General features: G+C 38.3%; 1 protein-coding gene across 12 annotated transcripts in view; it reads left to right on the plus strand.

The window, feature by feature from the left end:
* EYA4 (EYA transcriptional coactivator and phosphatase 4) overlaps nucleotides 1–23,671 on the plus strand; it is a 136,116-nt gene that overhangs the window by 63,193 nt on the left and 49,252 nt on the right. For all 12 annotated transcript variants that reach the window (XM_056488410.1, XM_056488409.1, XM_056488412.1 and 9 more), the window contains exon 3: nucleotides 9,233–9,282. In XM_056488410.1, the coding sequence (XP_056344385.1) occupies nucleotides 9,233–9,282 (50 nt within the window). The remainder of the gene's footprint in view (nucleotides 1–9,232; nucleotides 9,283–23,671) is intronic.

The raw sequence follows: 23,671 nt of genomic DNA on the forward strand, positions 1-23,671 counted from the left end.
TGAGGGATGGAAAAGTTGTGACAAGTGTTCTTTGATCTCAAGGGGAAAGACAGATTATTTTCTGATGAGGCAAACCAGTCAGGGGAGAAGTTGTCCTTTGTTCCTGTTGGGGTCAGTGTGTAAGCTCCTGGGTGAGCTAAGGGGAAGCTGGATTCCAGTGAGTCACCAGCAGTGTCAGAACAGAGAAGTGCCTTGAGGCAGAGATACTTGACTTGTGGAGAAGTCAGCATTAGCAGTAGAAATACACTGTACTGTTCCTCATACAAGCTGGTTTCCACACTAAAAGAAAACAGCATGTTTTATTATGCTTTATGGCACAGTACTATAGGCCTTTAACAAAATAGCTTGAAGTATTTGCAGGATCTATTTGCAGCATGGCCAAGTTAACACAGCCATAGGAACATTAACTTTTGAACTTCCTGACTTTCATTGCTTTAAATTTCAGCTTCAAAGTTTACTCTTTTTTTCTTTGCATTTGTTGGCCCTGGTTGGTTTTGAAAAGCAGGAGGAAAGAAAATAAGTTCAAGTTTTCTGAGGAGGCTCTGAATTTTATGCATATAAGAGGAGATGACTTGGAATTCCTTTGAATATTAAATGATACCTTTAAAGCAGTTTTGATACACCTAGTTTGCTTACAATATTTCTGTGGAGCCGAGGAATCACGAGATGAAGTCTAGCAAGCATTTCACAGTGGAGCTATTTTCCTGCATTTCAGTATGCCTGTTTTTTCCTGAAAAGAGATCAGTGGTGTTTGGGAATGCTGGTGTTTAAAAAGCAAACTTTTCTTTTTTTTTTTTAATGGTATAATTGCAGCAAAACTGGAGGACATAATGGGAAGATAACTGAAGTAAAAACAGTAAGCATTTTTCCATGTCTAGATTAAGAATGGTACCTTCTAGCTGATTGCCAGTTTGGAGATACCAGGAAGACACCAAGGGTGTCTTGCAGATTCAGCTTCCCTGAGATATAGAGCTGACTTGAAAAGGCAAAAAAAAGCCAAAGGTTTGTGTTTAGGTTGGTTTGGGCATTTTTTAAGATATGGTGGGGGTGGAGGGGGGAGGGAAAGACCTAGAAAATAATGTGAGAGAAAGAAAAAGAAAAGAGAATGAGAGAAAACCGGTGTTATTGCTTTAATATTTGTTCCTGAATCTGTATTTGTTGATAAATGAGCTCCAGGCTGGTGGAGTTTCCAAACCTTTGGCCTTTGGAACATCTAAATGGGGAGCTAATGCCTTCCTTCCTTCTTCCCTTCCCTTCTTTTCCTTTCCCTTCTTTTTTCTTCCCTTCTCTTTTTTCTTTTCTTTTTTCTTTCTCTTTTCTTTTTCAAAGGGAGCCAGGCCCACCCTCCCAGCTGCAGGGAAAAAGAAGTTCTGTGAGCTCTGAGCTATTAGGTAACCCAGGCAGAAACAAATAGTGCCATTGTAGTATGGCATTTGCCCTGCCTGACCCACCAGTTAAGGGAAGGCATATTTCCTTCTTTCATTGTACACAAACAAACAAAAAGAAAAAAAGAATGCCAGTTTTTCCCACAGTGCATGCATAAATGCTTTTAAAATGCAGAGGTTAGTACTTTGCAGGTTCCAATCATTTAAATTATGACTTGACTGTTACACCCTCTGATATTTTTAGTGCACTTGTGCCAAAGGCAGTTTAAAATGTGTTTTAAAAATGTTTGCAGGTATAAAGGTTTTAAAGACGCTTAGAGCTCTGAACTGTGTGAACCCATTAGTCATGTTGCAAAAACAAACACGTAGGAAACCCTTCCAATAGCAAGAAATTACCAAGGAAGGAATGTTTAGTCCCCAGTGATAGCATATGAATAAGAAAATTCAGGAGTTAAAGTTGTCTCCAATTTTATCAATTCATGTCACCTTAATGATACCTTAATTCTCTAAAGCTTCTCAATAGAAACAGAGTTTTATATTGGATAAAGCTTTCTGATTTATGCTTTGCAAAGGCTTGTGTCAAAGGTAAGACTCTACAGTGTGCCCAAAAGAAATTATCATTATAGTCTCATTGGAAGTATGAAAAAGGCATTTATCTGGATTGGTTAAATCCCCATTAACTTCAATGTAATGTGCACACCAGCAACAGCTCTAGTGTGTCACTGCTCATCATTCCAGCCTGATGAAATAAGGCCTAAAGGAAATGCCATGCCTCTTTGCAGCTCCTTGGGCTGTCCATGGACTGGTTCCTGGTTTGTCCACACTGTTCTCAGCAGCAGTTTGTACAGAAAATCCAAACTGTTGTGAGAATCATGAAGATTTGTCATCTCGAAAAGTGGAAGCATTTAAGATTATTGTTTGCTTTTTAAGTCACAGCTCCTTCTTAAACTCAACAAGTTCAGTGACTGGTTCAAAGGAGCTGAGGCTCCAACACATGCAGCTTCCATGGGAGCCATCTCTCTCCATTGTTATAATCAGTGTTGCCAACCAGGAGGATTTAATGGAGGATGTCATGAGGCACACAGGCTTTGTCCCTCTCTCTTTTGCAGCACCATTCCATTTCCTCAGTGTTTCCCAGCTACCTGCATTTCAGCAGGTAATTGGAGAGTAGAACCCATTAGTCACAGTTAATTGGTGTAATTCCTCTCTGCCTGAAATAGATGACTTCTCTAGGTCTGGTGAAATTCATCTGTATCTCTCTGTTAGATGTAAAGGAAGCCTTATGTGACAAGCCTAGGACGATTTAGATGCCTGAACTGTAGGTATTTAATACTAAATACATCCCTTCTGGATTAGTTTTCCTTGCAAGTTGGGTACAACTCACAGTGGAGCAGACCAGAGTTGGTGCTGTACTACTCTGGTGAGAGGGAGGGGAGGCAGAAGGGTAGCAATGATGCATTTCATTGAGTACAAATCAGGAGAGATTTGTATGGAAAACAAAAGTGATGGTGGAACAGCAGTGACTTTCCTTGTTCCCATCCTTTGCTCTCACCCCTTAGAGGCATGGAAACATACCTGATGTCTTTGAATATGAAGTTTCCTCTACTGTGCTACATAAAATGCAAATTTAGCATCAGCGGTCTGCTTTCATACTCAAAACTTTTAAATAATTTGCACTTTACTTTCATTTTAAAAAATGCACATTCAAACCTCAATCTTGTTTTGATTAGAGTTGTCAATTGTAGTTGATGGCATAGTGATTTAATTACTAAGAAAATAGAAGAGACCACTGAATAGCTAAACCTAGTTTAGGTGATGAGCAGAAATGTTTCCACTAGAGAACTAACTCATGTAGAATTTTATGATGAAAAACCAAACCAACAACCAAAAAACTCCTTTAATAGTGAATTTTAAATAATTAATGTAGCATATTTTTCCTTATTCTTCCACTGCAATCAGAACTCTTGTTTTCATATCTGCTGAAATATGACAAATCTACTTCAGGATGTGATTCAGATAAAATGCAGCTATGCATAGTAAAAAATAGGGGGAAAAAATCAATTTTCTATTGCTTCAAGTTCTTTCACTTAACAGTAGCATCAGTGTTTGGGTTTTTAAATACATCAGAAATGTAATTAAAATTTGCTTGTGCACAACTGTATGGTCCTACATTTTCATATGCATTTTAATTTCATTTAATATTATCTTTTAATACAAATTTTAAATTATATACTTTTATTGTTGTCACTAGGTTTAAGTGAAATCCTTATGAGATTTATGGAAGTGGGGCAGAATAGTGAATTACTGTGAAAATATCATCTCAGAATTTGAGATTATTTAGAATTCTTTTCAGATGTTTCTCTAGGTCTACTCAGCATGTGTTTGGTTTTGCAGAAGCTTCACTGAGATACATAGTTGGAGTATTATTTGAATTCAGTCATCAAAACACTGCTTCATTTTCAATAATACTTGTTCAGTTGTGGGCTTTTTTTAAAATTAAATTGAAATCATGTATATTTTCTGCATGGCTACAATTTGTGACTAAATCCCAGCACTGTAAGCAAGCCCTTGCCCCATTTTTGTTGGTCAAGCAAATGACATTATTTGTTTTGTGGTGTCAATGATGTCATGGTGTCAAGGAAATCTTTGGCAAATAATATATACAAAGGCATTGTAGAGACAGTCTCTGTTAAGGTTTCTGTTGTCAAGACAGTTAAAAACTCCCTGTAAACACTATCAAAGTCAGCATCTAAAAAACATTTGAGGAGAACTGCTTTTCTTTGCTCTTCATTCTCATCGCAGTGTCACTAGTATCCCGAGTCATGTTCTTCTATCTGATATTTCCATCAGAAATTGTTCCCCTGCCTGTGCCACCCTCTCCTGGAGTTGTTCTACAGACACAGTCCCTTCCCTGGACAGTGACCAGCGATGGGTCAGCTTTCTCCAGAGCAGTTTGCTGTAGGGAGTCATCCAGGCAGTCGAAGTGCACTTGCTCTGCCCATACTCCAGAGCAATCACACAGGCTGAGCAAGCACAAAGATGTGCTTTGAGGTTGTCCTTGGATCCCCAAAAAGTACTTTTCTATATTCATTCTTGTCTCCTTGATGTTACAGCCTCCACGGCTCCACCATGCACAGCTGCTTCCTCCAGACCCAAAACATTGCAGGCTCTACTCAGCCCTGCAGCAACCCTGCTGATTTAGGAGGGATCCTCAAGGCCATAATTGGTGCAGTGGATGGGGGAACTCAGCAGATTCATTGCCAGAATAATTTAGTGCTGATGTGGCAGTATTTTTCATCTGTAAGTGTTAGAAGGGATTTCTCACCTGTGTTGCATTACGAGTGTAATACCACCAGTGTGTGTGTGTGAGAACACCTCATAGAGCAGGACCATTTCATGGTTTAACATTTAGTGTAATGGGGTCCAATAAAATCATGTTAAAAGATGTTAATGTTGCAAAGAAAAACATCAGAAGCAAGGAAATGCCAGAATTAATACGGCCTGTGGAAATTCAGCCTCTTATGCATTATGGTGCAGATCTTGTTACCTGACATCCTAGGCTTTCCAGGGGGTGTCTTTTTTTTCAGTGAATGCATAGTTAGATTTTTCTTTTAATGTTCTTCACTCTGTCTTTGTTAAACATGAAGCATCCAAACCTCAATTAATATAAAATCCTTCACATGTAAATATTTATCATATACCTTTATTCCAGTTTTTTGCTGCCTAATAAATTGATGTCTTTTCCACAGTGACCTCATATATCAGATGCTTTAGCAGTGTTCATATTTGAATTCTGATGAACCAAGTCAGAGGTGAAGGTAGAAATTGTATAAAACTTTGATCATTTTTAATAAAAGTTTAAGCCAAATGAGACTTTCATTTTTCTACTTAAATGTAACATTTTTACACAATCTTGTAAGTTCAAAGTGTAGTTTCCCAGCTTGGATCCTTGATTAGGTCTTCAGTAAAGCTGGAGTAGCAGAACTAGTCCATTGCTCTGGGCAGACTGGTCACTAATGACTTTTGTAAGTAGTTTCACAGGTATCTGATGAGTGCTTAGGCTTGTGTTTGTGGTGTTAGTCCCAAATCTAGAAGAAAGGAGAGCAAACTGTGCTGTTCCATCTCAGCCAGTCCCAGTATTCTTCTGCTGTCCACACCACACCCCTACATCTGCCACATTTTTTTCACTTGGATTCTGCTCTCTTCTAGTTTTGTCACCATGGAGAGCCCATTCTTCTTTTGTCCCCTGATTTCTCTTCCCTCTCCCTGTTCTTTTTTTTGTTTTTCCTCCCTTCATTTGAGTCTACAGGGTTGTTTTTTTTTGTTTCAGGATGCTGCCTGGGTATCCTGTACCCAGGGTAGTGAACAGAGGGAAATGGAACTGACAAAGCAAAGAGGGACAGTTTTGACAGTAATGTGAAATTTCCTGGGGTTCTTCTGGCACTCAGAAGTAATCCTAAGGCTTTTAAGCACCATCATTTTTGAGGTAGAGAGTATTCAATGCAGATAGGGTCTTCAGAAATTTAGGAGCCAGACTGCAACAGAAGTTCACCAACAGTGTGACAACAGGCCTTTTAGAATTTTACAAACTGAAATAAGTGTGGGCACCCTTTCACAGAAATTATAATTCCTGGGTATTGGCAACTCTCCCCCTCCCCTTTCAGTTTTGGGATTTTGCCTCCAGCTTTCAGGTGCTGAAGCCAATCAGCAGCATAATGATGTGACATCCAAAACATGAACACAACAGTGAGTTCTCACAAATGTTTGTATTTAAAGGTTTTCAAGTGAAACTTTTCAAACATTTTGTAGCATGCAACTAGAGTAGGAAAGTTCAGTGCAGTTCAACAAAATTCATACTCAAACTGGAATCTTACTCTTGTGAATGATTCTCAACATGCATTTAACTAAAATGGTGAGAAAACCTGTGTAAACAGAGAGGGGGGAAAGGAAAACAGACCAGGAGTAAAGAAAGAAAAAGGTTCTTTTTATAGCATTTAACACATGAGAATGTAAATAAATGTGGTGTTAGTGAAAGTTAATTATTTTGAAAACAGTCAGCAAGGCAGATTAAGAGGTAAAACATTGCAGCTGAAGACAAAGGAAACAATATTTAGTCTTTGATCAGACATTTTCACAGTGATTTTCTGTTCACCTTCAAGGGTGGCATAATTTTATGAATCACAGAATTTGTTTTGCTACTTGAGTAGCCTTGAAGAGAAATGGTGTTCATTCCATATGGCCACTTGAAAGAAAATCCCATGCCTGTTCGTCCTTTAAGAAATAACATTTTTATTTATTAAATCTTTTCTGTCAAAGAAAGACCCTAAAGATACACAATGAAGTTTACATTTACACTCAGAGGAAAACCCAATTCTATACTCTGTGCTTCTGCACATTTCTTCAGATAATAATCATAGATGAACTGTATAATCTAAATGCCAAGAGGTAAACCTGAAATAGTCTCTCTTTATAAAGTATTTTGCTTTTTTTGCAATATTCTTAAATAAAAAATACCCACTTTTTTCTCCCCAAGTTTGTTACATCACACAAGAAGTGAGTCACTTTGATACAGTTGGTCAGTGGCTTTTCTGCTATGACCTTTTAATTTTATCAGTTGGGTTTTTTGGTTCTTTTTTTTAATGTTTAATGTTAATTTAATGTTTAATATTAATTTATACAGATAAGGCATAATCTTTCAGATATTTTGACTGCTTTGTAATGTTGGTCAAAACAAAATGCAGTAGTAATGTGAGCTATGGTAGGAAAACTTGTCTGTGAGTACCCAATTACTGCATCTCACATCCCTGCCAAGGAAAACCAGGGGTCTTGATATATTCTGTATATAAACAGTGTTCAGATTATGTTAATGTGTACTGGAGCTATCATGGGCTTCTGTGGTGGTCACCCACCACGGGACATGCCATCACTTTACAAAATCTGGGTGTTGGCATGTCTGGGTGACAGACTCTCCAGGAGCTGGGCAAAGTCAGTGGTTCAACTTTCTTGCCCTGGGCAGTGAGATCTGAGCCCCAGTGCAAATGTGAGGGACAGTGCTACTGGTGGCAGCCACAGAAGAGCAAAGAAATTGGAAAGGAATGTATAAATGCCAGCAAATTTGAGAGCAAGGAGAAAACAAAAGTATGCTGGAAGTGACATGGAAAAGAAAAAGAAACTCTGTTAGGGTTTATGCTATATAGCTACTAGGCATATACTTATTTTTCTAATTAATTCTAATTATGTTACGTTCCTGTATTTTATAGCCCTAAATAAATTATGTTTTCAATCACTTTAAATTGTATTTCAAATGCAAAATGAAAATATTATTTTCCTGATCAGATCCTCTATAACTCAGTTGAGACAAACTGCTCCTGAAATCACACCCATCCTGTCGAGGAGAGGCTGTTGTAATTTCAGTGTATTTAAATGATTTTGAATATATTTTTTGAACAGTTCCCTCTGATGCTGACACTCAGGAGACACTCAGCGCAATAATCTGAATATCTATTTCTTATGTTTGTATATAATGCTCACTGAAGTCACTTTCCATGGTAGATGGTCATATGCTTATATATCTGAAGTATTTTATTGTATTTCAGGTGTTACACTACTTTAATGACAATGTGGTTAACCTAAAACTGTAGCAATGATGTTTGCACCTGAATGTTTATATGCCTGTCAGGTTTGGGTTTGTGTGAGATCTGACTGTGCCTCATGCTCTATGAGTGATGTTGCATGGCATTCGGCTGAAGGATTTTATATATATATATAATATTTAGCATTAGTCTAATCCTTTTTTTCTGATGGTCCTGGTGAGTGTTTTGTCATTTGTCAATAATTCCAATGGAAATGAGTCAAAGTTGCATTTTTTTTTTTCTCTGAAATATTTTTAAAGAAAAAAAGTGCAGAAGAGTTTCTTGATGCAAGGTGTTCTGAAACTTGCCATTGAACTTGCTGATTCAAAAGGCAATGTTTTTTCTTATTGTCTCCAAGTGAGCCTCAATGAGTCGTATTTCTAGGTGGCTTTAAAACTGGAACTTCGAAACCTCCCACAGAGCCCTGGATTTTGCATTAGCAAGCTGGTGAGCAAAATGTTTTCCCTCTGCTGAAAATGCAAGTAATTTAGATTACCAGAAGGTACAATTAATTTTTTGATGGAAATCATGAAGACCCCAAGGAGATACCTAGTCTGCAAGAGAACAATTTTCTTTATTTTTTTGACAGTGATAGATTTTATCACCTCCAATCAGCCGACAGCAGTGCATTGTGGAGATCAAATTGGAAGCTTAAATTCCTTTCATGTACTTATATATTGTAAATATGAGTGAAAACGGTGCATGTGCTCATTGATGCAATAGGAAAGTATAGTTAACATACAGTTAGCAGATTCACAAAATTAAAAATACCGTATGAATTATTTAACTAAGGGTGCGCTTTGCCCCAGAACCTGGTGTTTATTATTTTGAGCTTTAGCAGGAAACAGAAGCAGTATCAATTGGGGAAACATTTCTTGGCCAAGCTGGGAACAGTGTGGCTTTCTCATTTCAAAGTGGGGAACCTGGTTCTTTGGTTTCTTTGTTCCTAGTTAAAACTACTCCCCAAGCTATTCCAGCTGAACATTTTACCTACTAATGGAGCCTGGGGAAGTGCAGTTGGCAGCTGTTCATGGGATAATAATGAAACACACTGTTTGGTACTGCAAACCGCTGCTGTAAAGTGCGGGAAATATTTTATAGAGATCACGGCGAGCGGAGCAGGAGCCGCTTTTGGCCGCGCGGTGAGCGCGTGAGCGGGGAGCAGCAGGAAGCTGTGTTCCAGTGAGAGTAACCAGCAGTGCTTTGCTTTTGCAGGTGAAGAAGCCGTGTCCAGAGTCCGATGGTTCAGAGCCACAGAATCCCAGGTATGGCACTCCCGGGCCAGCACCGACTCTCTGTGTCCCCGTGGTGGAGAGCGAGGCCAGGATGGGCTGTGCCTTGGTAGCATCACAGCCCCTGAGCCACATTTTGCCAAGAATGAGTGGTTGGATCAGTTGTAATGGTTTTCACTCTGGAAAAGGGTTTTTTCTCTTTTCCCGGTCAAAGATGCAGCCTAGAGTATGGTTTGTTGAGTTTAGGTCACGTTCAATTAAAAAAAAATCCCAACTATTGAATAGTGTAGGGAAAGCTGTGTGATCAGATCTCACTTTCTTCAGTTATCCCTTTTCTGCATACCTGGGTCTTGAAGTTTATTGAAAATATAGTTTGTTTCCAGTGTGGAAAATTAATTATTTATTTGGAGAAAATTTTCCCTTACCATTTTGTTTTCACATGTGAAAAACATGCAGTGTTCATAAGCTGGAAAGAAGCCACACATTCCTTTCCAGCACAGTAGTTTTTAATTCATGTACATGGGAAAAAGGAAGTTAATTTAACTTCCATGTTTCATACATGTATGTATGTGTATAGATAATTTTCACAAGTGGAGTAGTAGCTGTTTTAGATGTGCATCTTCCTAGTGGTTAGTAAAGTGGTGGATAGTTTTCTTCAGTTTATAGTGAGTGCTTCTTGTCTTTGTCTTGTTTCTGTATAGAAGAATATTTCAGTGTCATAAAAGCTCAAAAGCTTTCATTGTGAGGGGAGACCCACAAAATGAACCTGACATTTCAGTAACATGTCACTAAAACTCAGAAAAGTGAAATAATTCAAAGTTTTCCCCCTAAGTCCATTCTTAGCTGTATATTAACTATGTTCTTTAATTATTGCAGCAGAATCCTCTGGAGGTCACCTGCAATATCCAAGGCCATTATAGTATCTGTGCCTTGAGCTGCACTGTGCACCATCTGAATTTCTTTCATTAGCTCATGTCTGTTATTAATATGTCTTTTCATTTAGTTTGGTAGGAACTGAAAAGGGAAGTGATAGTTCAATGTCCAAGTATGCTTTCAACGTAGTCAGTAGCAGTTTTGACAGACCTGAAACCTGCTTTGTCCTTCAGTACTTGTAACTTGTAAATGAAAAACTTATCTTCTGTGCTGCTGTTAAGGATTAAAATTTATTTTAATAAGTCAAGTTCTTTCTGAGTGTTTTGACACCATGGAGAATCCCAACCTAGCATAACACTCATGTACGAGGGCGTAGTTTTAAGTGTTGTGACTGCCCAAACGAGACTATTATAGCTCAAGCCTTTAAAAACTATGAATTCCAGTCTCATGTAATTTCATCAAAGTGTGATGAAAACAAACTGCAGCAAACCTGAGGACCCAGAATAAAGTGTGTTGTTACTATCTCTGCACATCAGGAAATTTCTTACAAGCTGTAGTTAAATTCTTCATGCTGAGTCTGAGGAATAAGATAATTCTTTTCTCCTGAAGGTGCAAGAGAACACGTTACAAATAGTCAATCAGGTAGTTTTATTTTTTTAAGTGCATTTTTGAACAGAAGCACTTTTCATTTTGAGCTCTGCAGCCTCAGTTGGAGGATATATCAGAGAGAGTTGAAATTAGTGTTCCTAACCTGAGCATATGCAGTGCTGTATGTACAGCCTCAAGTGGGATTTCTTGGTTGTAATGTGACTTGTTCTTGGAGGGGAATCTCTTACAGACCTCGGGCTGGAACAGCACTAGAGGGCTCTGTGTGGCACATCACACTTCAGAGCCTGGAGCAAGGTAATTCTTCTCTAAACAAGGCTTAAGTGAAAACACTGCACATAAAATGAAACATCAGCATAAAAATGAATGCTGGAGACACACAGCCTTACAGAATAGCTCCTGGCTTGGGACCTAAGGCCAATATCATTCATTTATTTAGCTAGCTTTATAGTCTGTTAGTTTTGGATTTGAAACTATTACAATAAATGCAGATGGAAAGTGTTTTTACAGTAGGGAAGTAATTAAATTGGGTGTGGGAACTTTGTCAGGAGAATTCTTGGAGTGACATGTGTGTATCAGCAGATTCTTTGTCTTGCTTGGCCTGGGTTTGTCTTTTAGAAAGAAACATTCAAGCTGCAGATGTGACTACTACATTTTTTTAAAGGATGTGCTAACCTATGGAGCATATCAAAAAATGTTTTTCAGAAGTGACCAGCTATACATGCAGTAAAAATCAACCTTGCTGGCATTTCTTTAGAGAAAGTGGTTGTTGTCTTAACAGACAGGTAAATTGCACAGAGGGAGAGAGATCTGTAGTCAAGAATTGAAGTTATGGTGAATAGGTGTTGTAAACACAAAAGAAAACATATGACTCTTCATGGTTGCTGACAGACATTTTGATTCACAAACAAATTTATCTTACAAATTCTGTCAGTGTTTCTTGGAAGTTTTTTATCAAATCCCTATGAAGGGGTTGTGAATACTTCCTTTTATACCTAAGTGGTGACATTACACCTTACAGTGGTCGTATTGTGGCTGTATCAATATTATGGCATTCTTTCTTCATAAATCTGTAGTAAAAACCAAATTCACCCTGCAAGTCTGGATAGATAAAAAATACTTTCTGGGGATGTTGGTGTGACACAGAGGCGGATAATACTTGGGACTTGCCAAGTGTTCCACCACAAGTCTGGAGCAGGCAGGAGTAGCATGGTGGACAGCTCTGAGAAGTTCCTGTGTTCAGAGACTACCAACATACATTGCTCCTAATTTTCTTATATGACAGGTAACTTTAAAATGGTATCTATCAATCCAGAGTGTGCTGAACAGCCCCTATGAGAAATTTAATGTCATACAAGAATTGTTGAAGTCTAGTGCAGTGCTTGAAGGTTAACCGGTGTGCAATTATCAACGACTTTCCTTTTTACTTACATAATAAAAAGCCATTTCAATTCTAATAAGGAATAATTTTGTTGCCCTAAAACCTGTAAGCTGCATTTAAAACCCTCATACCATGTGACCTGTGGAAATGCTACAATTTGTGAGATTCTGAAGTCTGGTAAAATGATAAAATCTGCTCCTACCCCCAAATCTTCCTTCTCATACCACCAAGCCTGCCAAAGATTTCCCTGTAAGACCAAAGTCACCTCAGAAACTGAGCTATGAGAGTAAGTATTGTTTTTTCTGGGCTATAAAATGGAATAAGGAGGAAAGAAATTATATGAGGGAGAGGAAGTTGTTGCAAATGGAATTTCAGCAGGGTCTTCTACTATTTACTGATTACAGGAACTTCAGTGTTCACTGATTATAGGAAAGAAAATCATGCTTTTTGTTACCATCTGGAGAGGATGGAAGACTAGCAGAATGAAGATATTTTTTTGACAGTGTAAACACAGTTTCTTTTTTACCTGGAAGGGTAAAGGAAAATGGCTGAATATTTCACAAACTTTTCCTTTTTAAACTATGATATTTATGTTGTGATGAAGCAAGAAAGGGAAAAATTGAAGGTTTTGATGAGTAGTTTTGCAAATGAGGGATAAAAGTTAGATGACAAATCAACTTATGGATACTTAGAATACATAGTGTCAAAAATACATTATTTGTGTATTTGTAAAAGGGCAGTGGATCTTTGTACTAGTAAGTTAAAATTAGGCCCTGTACAGCAAGAAGCCCTCCATTTTATTGCATTTTTATTACAAACTTGTGGATCAAATATTTCCATTAACATCCATTCTTCCTGACTTTTCCTTTAAATACTTTTTAAAAAAATTCTAAAAGCAAAGGGAAAGGAAATGAAGCCAGTCTTAAGTAAATCCTCCCATTTAAAACTTTATCAGATGCTGTAAGAAAAGTGTAAATCAGGGACACTACAGTTGCTGCATTGATACCAGTTAGATGGGGCTCATCCCTATGTGTTACCAAACTAGAAATTCACCAGTGATGATCACTGGTAAATATTGAATCATATGCACAGATCAAGTTGCCAGATAAAGCAGTTATCCAAAAAAGCACACAGGGATTTTTTATGCGTTTAAAAAGGGCTCCAATATTTCAATTTAATATGGGTTTCAGTGAGGTTCTTAGCACAGATTGCAGCTGTTCATCAGATGATTGCTGTTCTGTTCTTCAACACCCACGCTTCTATGTGCACCACAGAGTAAGATTTAAAAGATACCAATTCATGTTTCTGTTTCAACTTAAAAGTCTCTCCTAAAACTTTCAAATGAGAAGTAGGTTTTCACATTTTCTCACATTTTGATACCTACACATAGTTTTGCATTGGTCAGGATACAGAGTGCACATACACATCCAGAGACAATTATTGTCATTAATGCATTCACAGGTAAATAGATGGTATTGAATGTCAATGAGAGCTACCACAGTTTTCCCTTTCACTTCACTTGACCAAAGTTTTTTCCTCTGCAGTTTGGGTTGTGTTGTGGATGCAACGGTCACTTTATTATCTGAGTTATGCTAATGATCATGTATGCATTGCCAGTGTTTCCACAACCATTCATACACTTAAAAAAATAAAAATAGAAATAAAGGTGGTGTATACCTTCTGCATCCTCTTCCAGACAACCAGATCATCATGTTTCATTCTCATCAGTTTCAACTAAAATACAGCTGAGGTTTCTTCAACCAATTCCCTCAACAAGACCTTAACAAGTATTATCTCAGAATGATCACAGTGATGGTTCATTCTTTCAGTCAGACATTGGCTGGCCCATATTTACTAGATCTAACACTGTAACTCCTGAGCCCAAATTCAAGCTCTACAGGCATCTGACAGATTTGTGATGAAGCTTTCATGCCTTTTCCATGGCTTTGAAAACAGCTGACCCTCTGCATATGCCTTTCTAGGAGAGTGGGATCAGCAGTGCCTTCCCATTCATTCACAGTTCAAGAGATGAACAGCATTATTCTTACATGGGAAAGAGGAGCTTGCAATTCAGCTGCTGAGCAAGAAAAGCCAGCCATAGCTTGTGATTAAAGTCTCATCAATTATAATAGAAAAAATAAATAATATTGGTTGTGCAGTAAAAATGAGCAAGCCAGTCTGCCTGGCTTTCACGTGTTGTTTAAACACATTAGAATCCCTAATTTTCTTCTCATCCATGTCCTAGAATCTTTTTAGAAGGTAAGGGTTTGTTGTCTTGTGAACCATATGTAAGTTATCTTGATCAGAGGATAATGCTTTTCTGAGTCAGAAGTGTAGCTCCACTGTATCCCATACTGAATAATCTGTAGATCATAATGATGTGATAAATGGGCTTCATTTGAGGAAATGAGTTACTGAGAGGACTCTGATTTAGACTTTGAAGGTGAGATTCCTCTTATCCTGAGGTAGACATCTAAGGTAGGTGCTTTTGAAATGCCATTTATTTGAACTTTTTGTGTTGACATCTTACTGTATCCCTCTTCTCCTGGGAAACCCTGCAGACTCCACCAGCAATCACCTGTTGCTCTGCTGATTTATTGTAAGACCAGCTGGGCACATAATATGACCAGAGGTAATGAAAGCATTTCTTTCAGTTTTACAGATTCAGCATTTCTGCAGAACTGGTCAATTCCAGAAGGGAGTACCTGCAAAAATAAGATTTATCTCCTGCCAGGAAAAAAGACTTTTTGACTGGCTTCTGGTATTTTTTTGGGCTTGGGGCTACAAGGAGAAGCAGACACAGCAAAACAAATTTTCTATGAAAAGACAGAATAATTAAATTGAAAGATTGTCACAAGTAATTTTGGGGACTAGAGGAAAAACTAGTCAACAAGAGGGATGGTATATGCCAGAGTATAGCATTAATGTCAATGAGGCCACTACAGTTACAAGCACTTCACCCAAGAGAAATGTTTGACAGGAACAAGCCCAAACTACTCAGTCAAGACAGTGACTGGCAAAAAAACATACAACAATTTTCCAATTTTAAAGTAACTACACTGTGGAATAAGATTTCTCATGCAGACTACAGTCTGGGACACACAGACTTAGCTTGCAGAGAATGTTTTATACAAATCTGGTGCTTATTAAAGTTTTGGTGCACTCATTTAGTCTGCATGCCACTTAGGCAGTTGGAATCAATCAAAGTAGCATGGTTGGGAGATGATTCTTCACATACCTGTAATAACTGAGTGGCACACAGCAACCATGACAACTGCACTACAGTGCCTACAAGGAGTAGTGCCTTGCTAAGGGAAGTTTATTTTCAGGCAATGCAAGTCTCTCCTTTTTTTAGATCAGTCTGTGAGGTATCTCTCTGCCTTCTGAGCACTGATGTTCTCATTCTTTAACTTCAGAAATTCAGTCTTCTGATCACCCAAGGCCTATTGAAGCTGGTCACTGTCTGCCCATCAGTTTTTGTTGGCTCTGGATCAAGTCCCCAAAGAGTTCTAAAAATACATATGAATGCTTACAGAAATTACAATAATCTATTTAGAGTGCAAATACATGATAACTGATGACATCACAGGCAAGTATTTTAATGGTTTATATTAACAGATCCCCGTGGCTTATAACAATAAAAGTAATTTATTTTTTATATTTCATGTCTGTTAAAAATTCCTGGGGTTTTTTGGTTAATATTGGGCAAAACATACTTTCTCTGATATTAATAATAATTTTTCCCTATGATCCCAAGCCAGATCATGTCACTGTTAAGGCTTCCACTAACCTGAGTCAATGATGGGTCAGACTTTGGAATGAATGAAAGCAATAAAACCTAAGGGGTTTTTTTCTTTCTTTCTTTCTTTTTATTTTTTAGCATGTTTGTTTGTTTGTTTGTTTTTATCACCACATTGGAAAAAATTGGGTAAATCAGATTCTAAAAAAAATGTTAGTGGAAGTAATCTGGAGATTTTGGAGATCAAGGTGCCTTGTGATTTTTGAGTTTGCTAAAGAGAGCAGGATTCTTTATTAATTAATGTATCCCTCAAACTTCTATAATTTTTGAATCTGCAGGAATATCTTAGGTAGGCTAAATACTGGTTTTGAGTGAAAGAAGATAATGTAGGTTATCTTCTTTAATGTAGACTGCACCTACAAAGGTTTTTTCTTAACCCAGTAGTCTCTCAAAGCCTTATCCTAAAATTTTAACTGGATTTTGAGCCACAAAATAACAGTGTTTGTTCTTCTTACATGTTCAGCCCATGTAATCACAATGAGAAGGAGCACTGTTTCTTTCTCCTGTGGTCTATTTTTTGCTCTGTCATATCACATTACAGCAGTACACAGGAGAACTAATTCAGACTCTGTTCCAGCTTCTTTGACCTCTTGTATGCTCTAAATATATTTTACCATTGGTGAGCCTGAATAGTCAAAGTATTTGATTCCACCTACTTTGCACTTCAAATATAGCTGAAAAAAATTCCAAGAAGAATGTAGACAATAAAAAAGGAAATGGCCATTGAGATCCAAATCACCTGTTCTGAGATTGGTTTGCTCTTTATTTGAATCACATTTTTCCTCAAATATTTTTAATTGCAGTTTCTTGGCTAGAAGTTTCACATTTTAAATGTCATCAGTCAGTCCTATGTACTAAGTAAGGATTTAATTAACACCATGCAATTATTATGCTGTGCTCATATTTAACATATAGAAGTCACCTCTTTCCCATCCTACTAGTCCCTGATCAGTCATTAGAGAAAAAATAAGTAGGAAATTAAAGTAGAATTGTGATGGTTTATGTCCAGCTAGCAACCCAGCATCATGCAACTTCACCCTCCACACACCCACCCCAGTGGAATGGGGAGAAGAATCAAAAGTAAAAATTGTAGCTTGAGACAAAACTGTGTAATAATTTAAACAAAGTAAAATAATTGAAACAAAGTAAAAAACAATACTACGAATCATATTAAATAATAATGATAATAAAAATTAAAAAAATGTACAAACAGGTGATGCACAATCGAGTTTCTCACTCAGTTTGCTGACTAATGCCAGACCCCATCCCAGAACCCAGATAATCCTCACTTCTGGGTGACTCCTCCTATTCATAAGCTGGACATGATATTCCATGGTGTGGAATATCCCTTTGGCCCATTCAGGTCACCTGTTCCAGCTCTGCTCCCTCCCAGCCTTTTTTGCATACCTCCTCCCTGGCAGAGCATGAGACACAAAAGAAAAAGGTCCCTGACTTAGGATAAACACGACTTACCAAAACCAAAACATTCTCATGCTGAATCCAAAACAGCACTGCAGCAGCTACTGAGAAGAATTTAACTCCATCACAGCTAAAGACAAGAATAAACAAAAAAAATCCAAATAAAAAGAGACCACATGCAAATAAGGTGATTGAGACCACAGGCAAATAAGGTATTCACAATTTTGTTTTCTTTTTTCTTTTTTCTACTATCTTCCACTTATTACTCAAATGTGTGTTAAGCCTGCTGTAATATTTTAGGCTTTGCCTCCCCTCCTTATGTTAAGACAGCCTTAACAGAGAGCAATTCTGTAGCTCAGCTCCCTCCACACACAACTTAGTCTGAGCACCAGTCAGTGCTGTTCTCCTCTAGGGACAGAAGTCAGAGGATCCAGATGACAAGGAGGGAAAGAGGCTCCTCCATAAGCAGCATCTGGCTCTTTGGCAGATTTGTCAAGCACTTCTGCTAATGGGTTTGGATTTGCCCAGGGGTCTTTTATGTGGTTACATTGCAGATGGTCTGTCTGTACTGTCTTCTCCTTTTGAAAAGTTTTATTTAAAAAAAACTTAAACTGATAAGGTTTTTTATGGGTCTCACAAGATGCCTGTGCAGGCTTCTTTCTGTTAGTCGTTGCAAAGCTTTCCATACATCCAAATGTGTGTCTTGAGTTTTGTTGGCAATTCTGGACTTAGTTCTCCAATTTAGCTGCCAAGTGATATAATTTACTGTGATCTGAGTTCATATTATTGTCAAATTTCTTCGGGAATTTCTTAATGTCATTTGTAGAGCAGAAGTAACTTTATCTCCCCTTAAAGCATAAAATATACTTGCCTTCCACTAGCCATACACCTTTGAAAATGTAAGTTGAAATCTGGTTTTGGTTAAACGTGAAAATTAGCATGATGGTCTCAATCTAATTCATAGGGGATTTGTGTCTGCTGTTTAAGAGAGGCCCAGGACTGAAGCAGCAACACTGTGGGAAGGTATGTTTGGCAGAAGATTGAGAAAGGCGTATGCAGTGCCCAAATAAATAAAGCAATTCCACGGATCAACTTTTTAACAGAATTATTTATTGTGTGGCGCGAGTGCAGAAGAGGGCAGAGAGGGAGAACATCCTGTTTGGTGAATTCTGTTTAAGTTCTGTTTCAATTTACAACTAAATCTCTGTCACTTTAATTTTTAAGGGTTTTGGGATTTTATTTGCTTTTCAGTGTAGAAGTAATTGGCAGGTGACTAGACATAAGATCATGTTTTACTCCTGTGTTATTTCAGGCTTATGTCTTATTTTCCTTCTAATTATGTAGATTAAATTAAATAGAAAATAAACCCCTGTGCTCTCAAAGATGTAGTGCTTTTCATGACTTTCTCAAAATAGTACCAGAGAAGCACATTCATCCCTCTTAGCATTTCATTATTGTACCATGTTTCCAAAGCAATGTTTTAACATTTGCTGAGAAACAAGAATAAATGTATTATAAAAAGCAATTATGTTGTTATGAACATCTCACACCCTGCTCTGTCTTGAAAACCAGGTTCTTGGGGAACCAGTATGGAACCTGTGCTAAATGCAGTAAAGTTGCAATCTTGCATCTGCAGTATGGACATGGACATAAAAACCAACAGCACTGTGGGGCTTGTTTCCTGCTACCTTGTTTTTCCCTCAGTGCTTGGACAGAAGTGATATTTAATGATTTTAAAAGGCTGAGCATTATGTCAGAGGTCTTGGTGAGATCTAACCATTTGGTATAAGCTGTGTTTTGAGCAGAGGGAGCTGTAAAGGAGGGGAACCAGCTTCTCTTGCAGTGTGTGTGCTGAGCAGTGAGGGGTGGAGTGGTGGCTCTGGCCAGGCAGGCAGGTATGCCCTGGCCTGAGGGCTGGGTTATCAGCAGGCAGGCTGAGCTGGAAATGGAGGTGTTACAGATTTGCAGCTGCTACCTGCCCCTTCCTGTGGCCCAAGGGGATAATTCAGGGGAGGGGAACTGTGCCCCAGGGTTCTCAGCGACATGTATTTATTAACTCTGAGAAAAATCACCTACTTCACCCCAAATGAAAAAGGTGTGCACACTTTAAGTTTCAGATTATAAAATAACTTGGGGAGATCAAACAGCAAAGCAAAATGAAGTGTAGTCATTTTATATCAGTTGTAAAGAACAGCCAACATCAGTGCATTTATCACAACATCATTTTGTCTCTTGCTCAGAATAATGGAATTTGTTTTGAGTGTAATTAGTTATGCAAAGTTCTTTTAGATTATTCCAGGCAATAAGGTCATCCTGGGCAAAATGACAAGGGATGTGTGCAGCACACCTAGGGTACCTTGCCATCCAGAATTAGCTGTGCCCTTACACAGCCACACAGCTACACCTTACAGTGATCAGATGCTGAAGCAGCTGAGGCATCAGACAGTCAGCAAGTTGCTTATATTTGTTTTATATTCTAAACCAAACTCATTGTTGGGACTGTGATTAGAGAACAGAAATAATTGCTTTTGACACAAACTGTTTTGGAGCCAAACCTAATGTGCTCCACATGAGGTAAACTACAGAATATTTGTCTTGGGAGCCAAGATGCAGATCAGGTTTAACTTACAAGAGGAACTTCACTGTTAAAAGTGAGATGTGTTAATGTTTCCCACGTTAAGACTGCTTGCCAGTAATGCTCTGTATATCATACTTACCAAGAGAAGTTTCAGAATTTTTGCATTAGGATATGAATAGAGCATGAAATCGACAAGTTTTTGGCAACTCCTGTATTCTGCCTAGTCTGTCATCATAACTCATCCTTTCTGGAAGCTGATGTTGTTCTTGCAAGGCCCCTGTACTGGTGGCTAAAAAAATTACATTGAAATGAGGTATGGTCACTCTTAATACAGCACACCTGAGAGAGCTCTTTAGCTCTGGGCATTCCCTGGTGAAGAAGAACCATATTACAATAACTAGTTTGAAATAGAACAGACATTTCAATTTATGGTGAGTCAGACACAACCCACCCGTTGCTCTTTTTTTAATGAAAATATGAGTTCACACTGACATCATGCTGTCCAGGCTCCACTGAAGCCAACAGCAAAATTCCCAGCCCTTCATCCCTGATTTCTCAATTTCATATTTGCTTAAATATTGTCTGACATGAGTACAGTTGACATGATTGTATTTAAATTCATAATATTATTGCTGCAGTCAGCAGTGTCATTTTGAAGGCTGTGTTTTACAAAGGACAGATTAACAACAGGATTGCAATTGGCAGAGCTGATCATCTCCACATTCCTTTGTATGTATAAGAAACAGTCTCTGTTGCTCAAAATAGTCTCAAAACAACCAAAGAAGGACTTTGTGGCATCCTTCAGTCATTGGGTTTGTTACCTGTTCCTTGTGTCCAACCACGTGGCCTGCCAGAGATGTAGAAGGGACTCTGGAATTTCCAGCAGATTTTTCAGATGTGACTCTGAGCACTTGTTCTGCAGCAGTGGTGGCATGGGGGGGAAGGCCACAGGCTTGCTGTTTGCATTCCAGCCATCTCCACAGAAGTGTGTGTTACTTGTTTATGACACAGCACATCATGTTGTCAGAACCACAGCGTTTGCAAGTGCCTGTCACATCTGGAAGTGATCAGAAGCTGTTGGGTGAACTGTGCTTTGAAAATGTGGCCCTGTGATCCAAAGACTTGCATTTAGATCTTATGTATCTGTAAACTGGTAGTTTATATTTCATGTAAGTTGGATACTTGGCAGGTCCCCGTGGAACTGTGGTGTCATTATCGCTTTTGATTTACTTAAATACTCACATAAGGACTTCAAAAACTACTTTAGTATTTATTTTTTTGTAGTTTTGTTTTATTTATTTGGGGGTTTTTTGTTTGTTTTTTGTTAAGTAGCAGGTGACTGTGTATCTTTATGTGTTTTCTGTTCACATGCACAGGCTTGGGATGGGCCAATATCTATGTGGAGTAAAGGAATTGAGCACCCAGCCCCTCTTTCTACTATTTCTTCAGTCCCTGACACTTACTAGTTTGGGTGTTCTCTCTGGCTCCTGGAGTGGTTTTCTCCAACCAGCTGCCTTTTTCCTCGAGAAGATGGGAATTATCTATTCAGACACCACATTACCTCTTTCCAGATACTTTCTCCAGTGACTGGAGTGTAAACCCTGAGCTGAAATTGTGTCCCATCAAAACTGTGGCTGTCACATTAGGATAGCCCAGAAAAGAGATCTCAAAGGCTGGGATCCAGCTGGCCAGAAGGTATTGTTCTGCACAGCTTTACCTTTTGTATTTGCATCAGTCTATTATATCAGAATGGAACAGTTTCCCACATAAAACTATCATTTGCTTTTAAACTTCAGAGTGGAGAAATTATGTGGAAGAGGAACATATGGGAAAAAAGCACCTCCTATTATTTACCTTTTCAGCCTGCCTATTTCCCTACTCTGAGTCTGTGCTTTGTAATTGGACAATCTCCTGAGCACAGAAGGGGTGAGCTGGAAGTTTATGCTGAGGTAAATAACTTAGTAAGTTCCATCCCCCCTGGTTTGTCTTGGGTTTTATTTCTTTATCCTCGGTGGCTTTGGACAAGTTGGCCACACGTCCAACAGGAGAATCTGGAAATGGCTCCTAGGTATTCTGTGTTTTATCCAAAAGTGTGGAAATCCAAATTGATTTTGCATCATCTTTTAATTGTGACAGGGAAATGACATTCATTCCCAATAAAAGTCAGAAAGCAGTGCAAAATTATTGTAATGTGGATTTGTGGCCAACTGAACTGCACTAGAAAAGACAGTTTTCTGTGGTTTTCAGGAAACCACATTAAATGACATTAAACTGAAATAAAATGTCTCAGTCAATCAGAAACAAGGGAAACTATGCAGCTACTGACTTTAAAGCAAATAATAGTTTTCAGCAATTATATAGCACAACAATCCAAGCTGTCCAAATGCATTGGTGTGCTTAATCATCATAAGAGCAAAACTAAACTCACTTTCAGGCACAAGAAGAATATAACAGTTTTCCTTTTCTGACAAAAATAAACTTGAATTTTTAAGCAACTGTCTTTCACAGTGTTTCATCATATCTTCTCCCTAGAGTCACAAAGAACAAATACATATATCCTTTTCAGTAAAGAAATTCACATCAGCTCATTACTAAAGCAATAGCCATGTATTAGAGCAATGAAAGCTTTGACCTTTGGCAATTTTTCCTGCAGCGAGAAAAGGGGGAAGCATAGATTTAGTAAAGATGAAGAATATCTGACACCTAATTGTTAGGCAGCAGAGAAAAGCTCAAGGTGGCACAGGGTCAAAAAAGGGAGGGTGATAGCAAAAGCTTAACTGGGGAAATGAGAATGGGGGTGGGGAGGAAGCTGCAGTGCTGTTAAAAGAAATGTCTTTTTCTCTAGCTGTGAATGGTGTAAGGGGGCAAGCTACAATGCTGGCCTTTGTCACCAAACCTGCTTGGCCACGTTCTCAGCTGAGCCCTCTGCATCAGGTGCATCCCAGGCACTGACACTGTCTGCCTGTCAGACTGCTCCTGTAAAGTAATACTGTCTGCATGAGGGCTTTTTCTCCTGCTATTAGGCTTGAATAGCCAAGTGAAGAACAATAGGCAGGAAAGCAAAACTGAGATACAATCACAACTTGTGCCCCTTTATGCCCCAAAGAATTGCCTAAGGAGTCCCATCCTCTGTAAGACAAGCAGCTTATTCGAGATTGAAAAAGCTATTAAACAAAATCAGGCACTTCTGAATTTTCCTCAAATTATTGTTCCTTTCTACTAGAAGGACCCTCTCCACAGTGCAGTTATTGCAATATCTGGATATTGGTACTTTTCCTGTGAGTTTGAACTCATGTGCTGGGAAGCTGCATGGTTATACTCAAGCTTGTGAATAGTCCATAGGGAGTCTAGTACAGCCCTTACTTTATACTTACAGTTTTGCAGAGCTCAACCTTGAGATTTTAATTTTTTTTTAATTACCTGTGTGGTTTTCCTTAACATAGTAAAAAAAATTTGGATATTTTAATTCTTTGTTTCACTAAGGTTCCCTCTCTTTGATACCCTCTGTCTGACATTGGTTGTAGATTGATGGAAGTATTTTTATTCTTGGAATATCAATGTGACTTTACTTTTGCCTCTTTCCTTTACTTTTTTAATATGAATGTTGACACTGTACTTACAAACACATAAGAAACAGAAATTTTACAGCCATCATCCACCTCCTCTCCCCAAATGATTGCAAAAAGTTTAGCACTTGTTTTCTGTATTGCTAAAAGAAAGAAAAAGTAATAAAATAAAACTCTGAGGAGCATTTGCTGGCTTTATC

Source organism: Oenanthe melanoleuca, chromosome 3 (assembly GCF_029582105.1).
Source record: "Oenanthe melanoleuca isolate GR-GAL-2019-014 chromosome 3, OMel1.0, whole genome shotgun sequence".
Taxonomy (NCBI): domain Eukaryota; kingdom Metazoa; phylum Chordata; class Aves; order Passeriformes; family Muscicapidae; genus Oenanthe; species Oenanthe melanoleuca.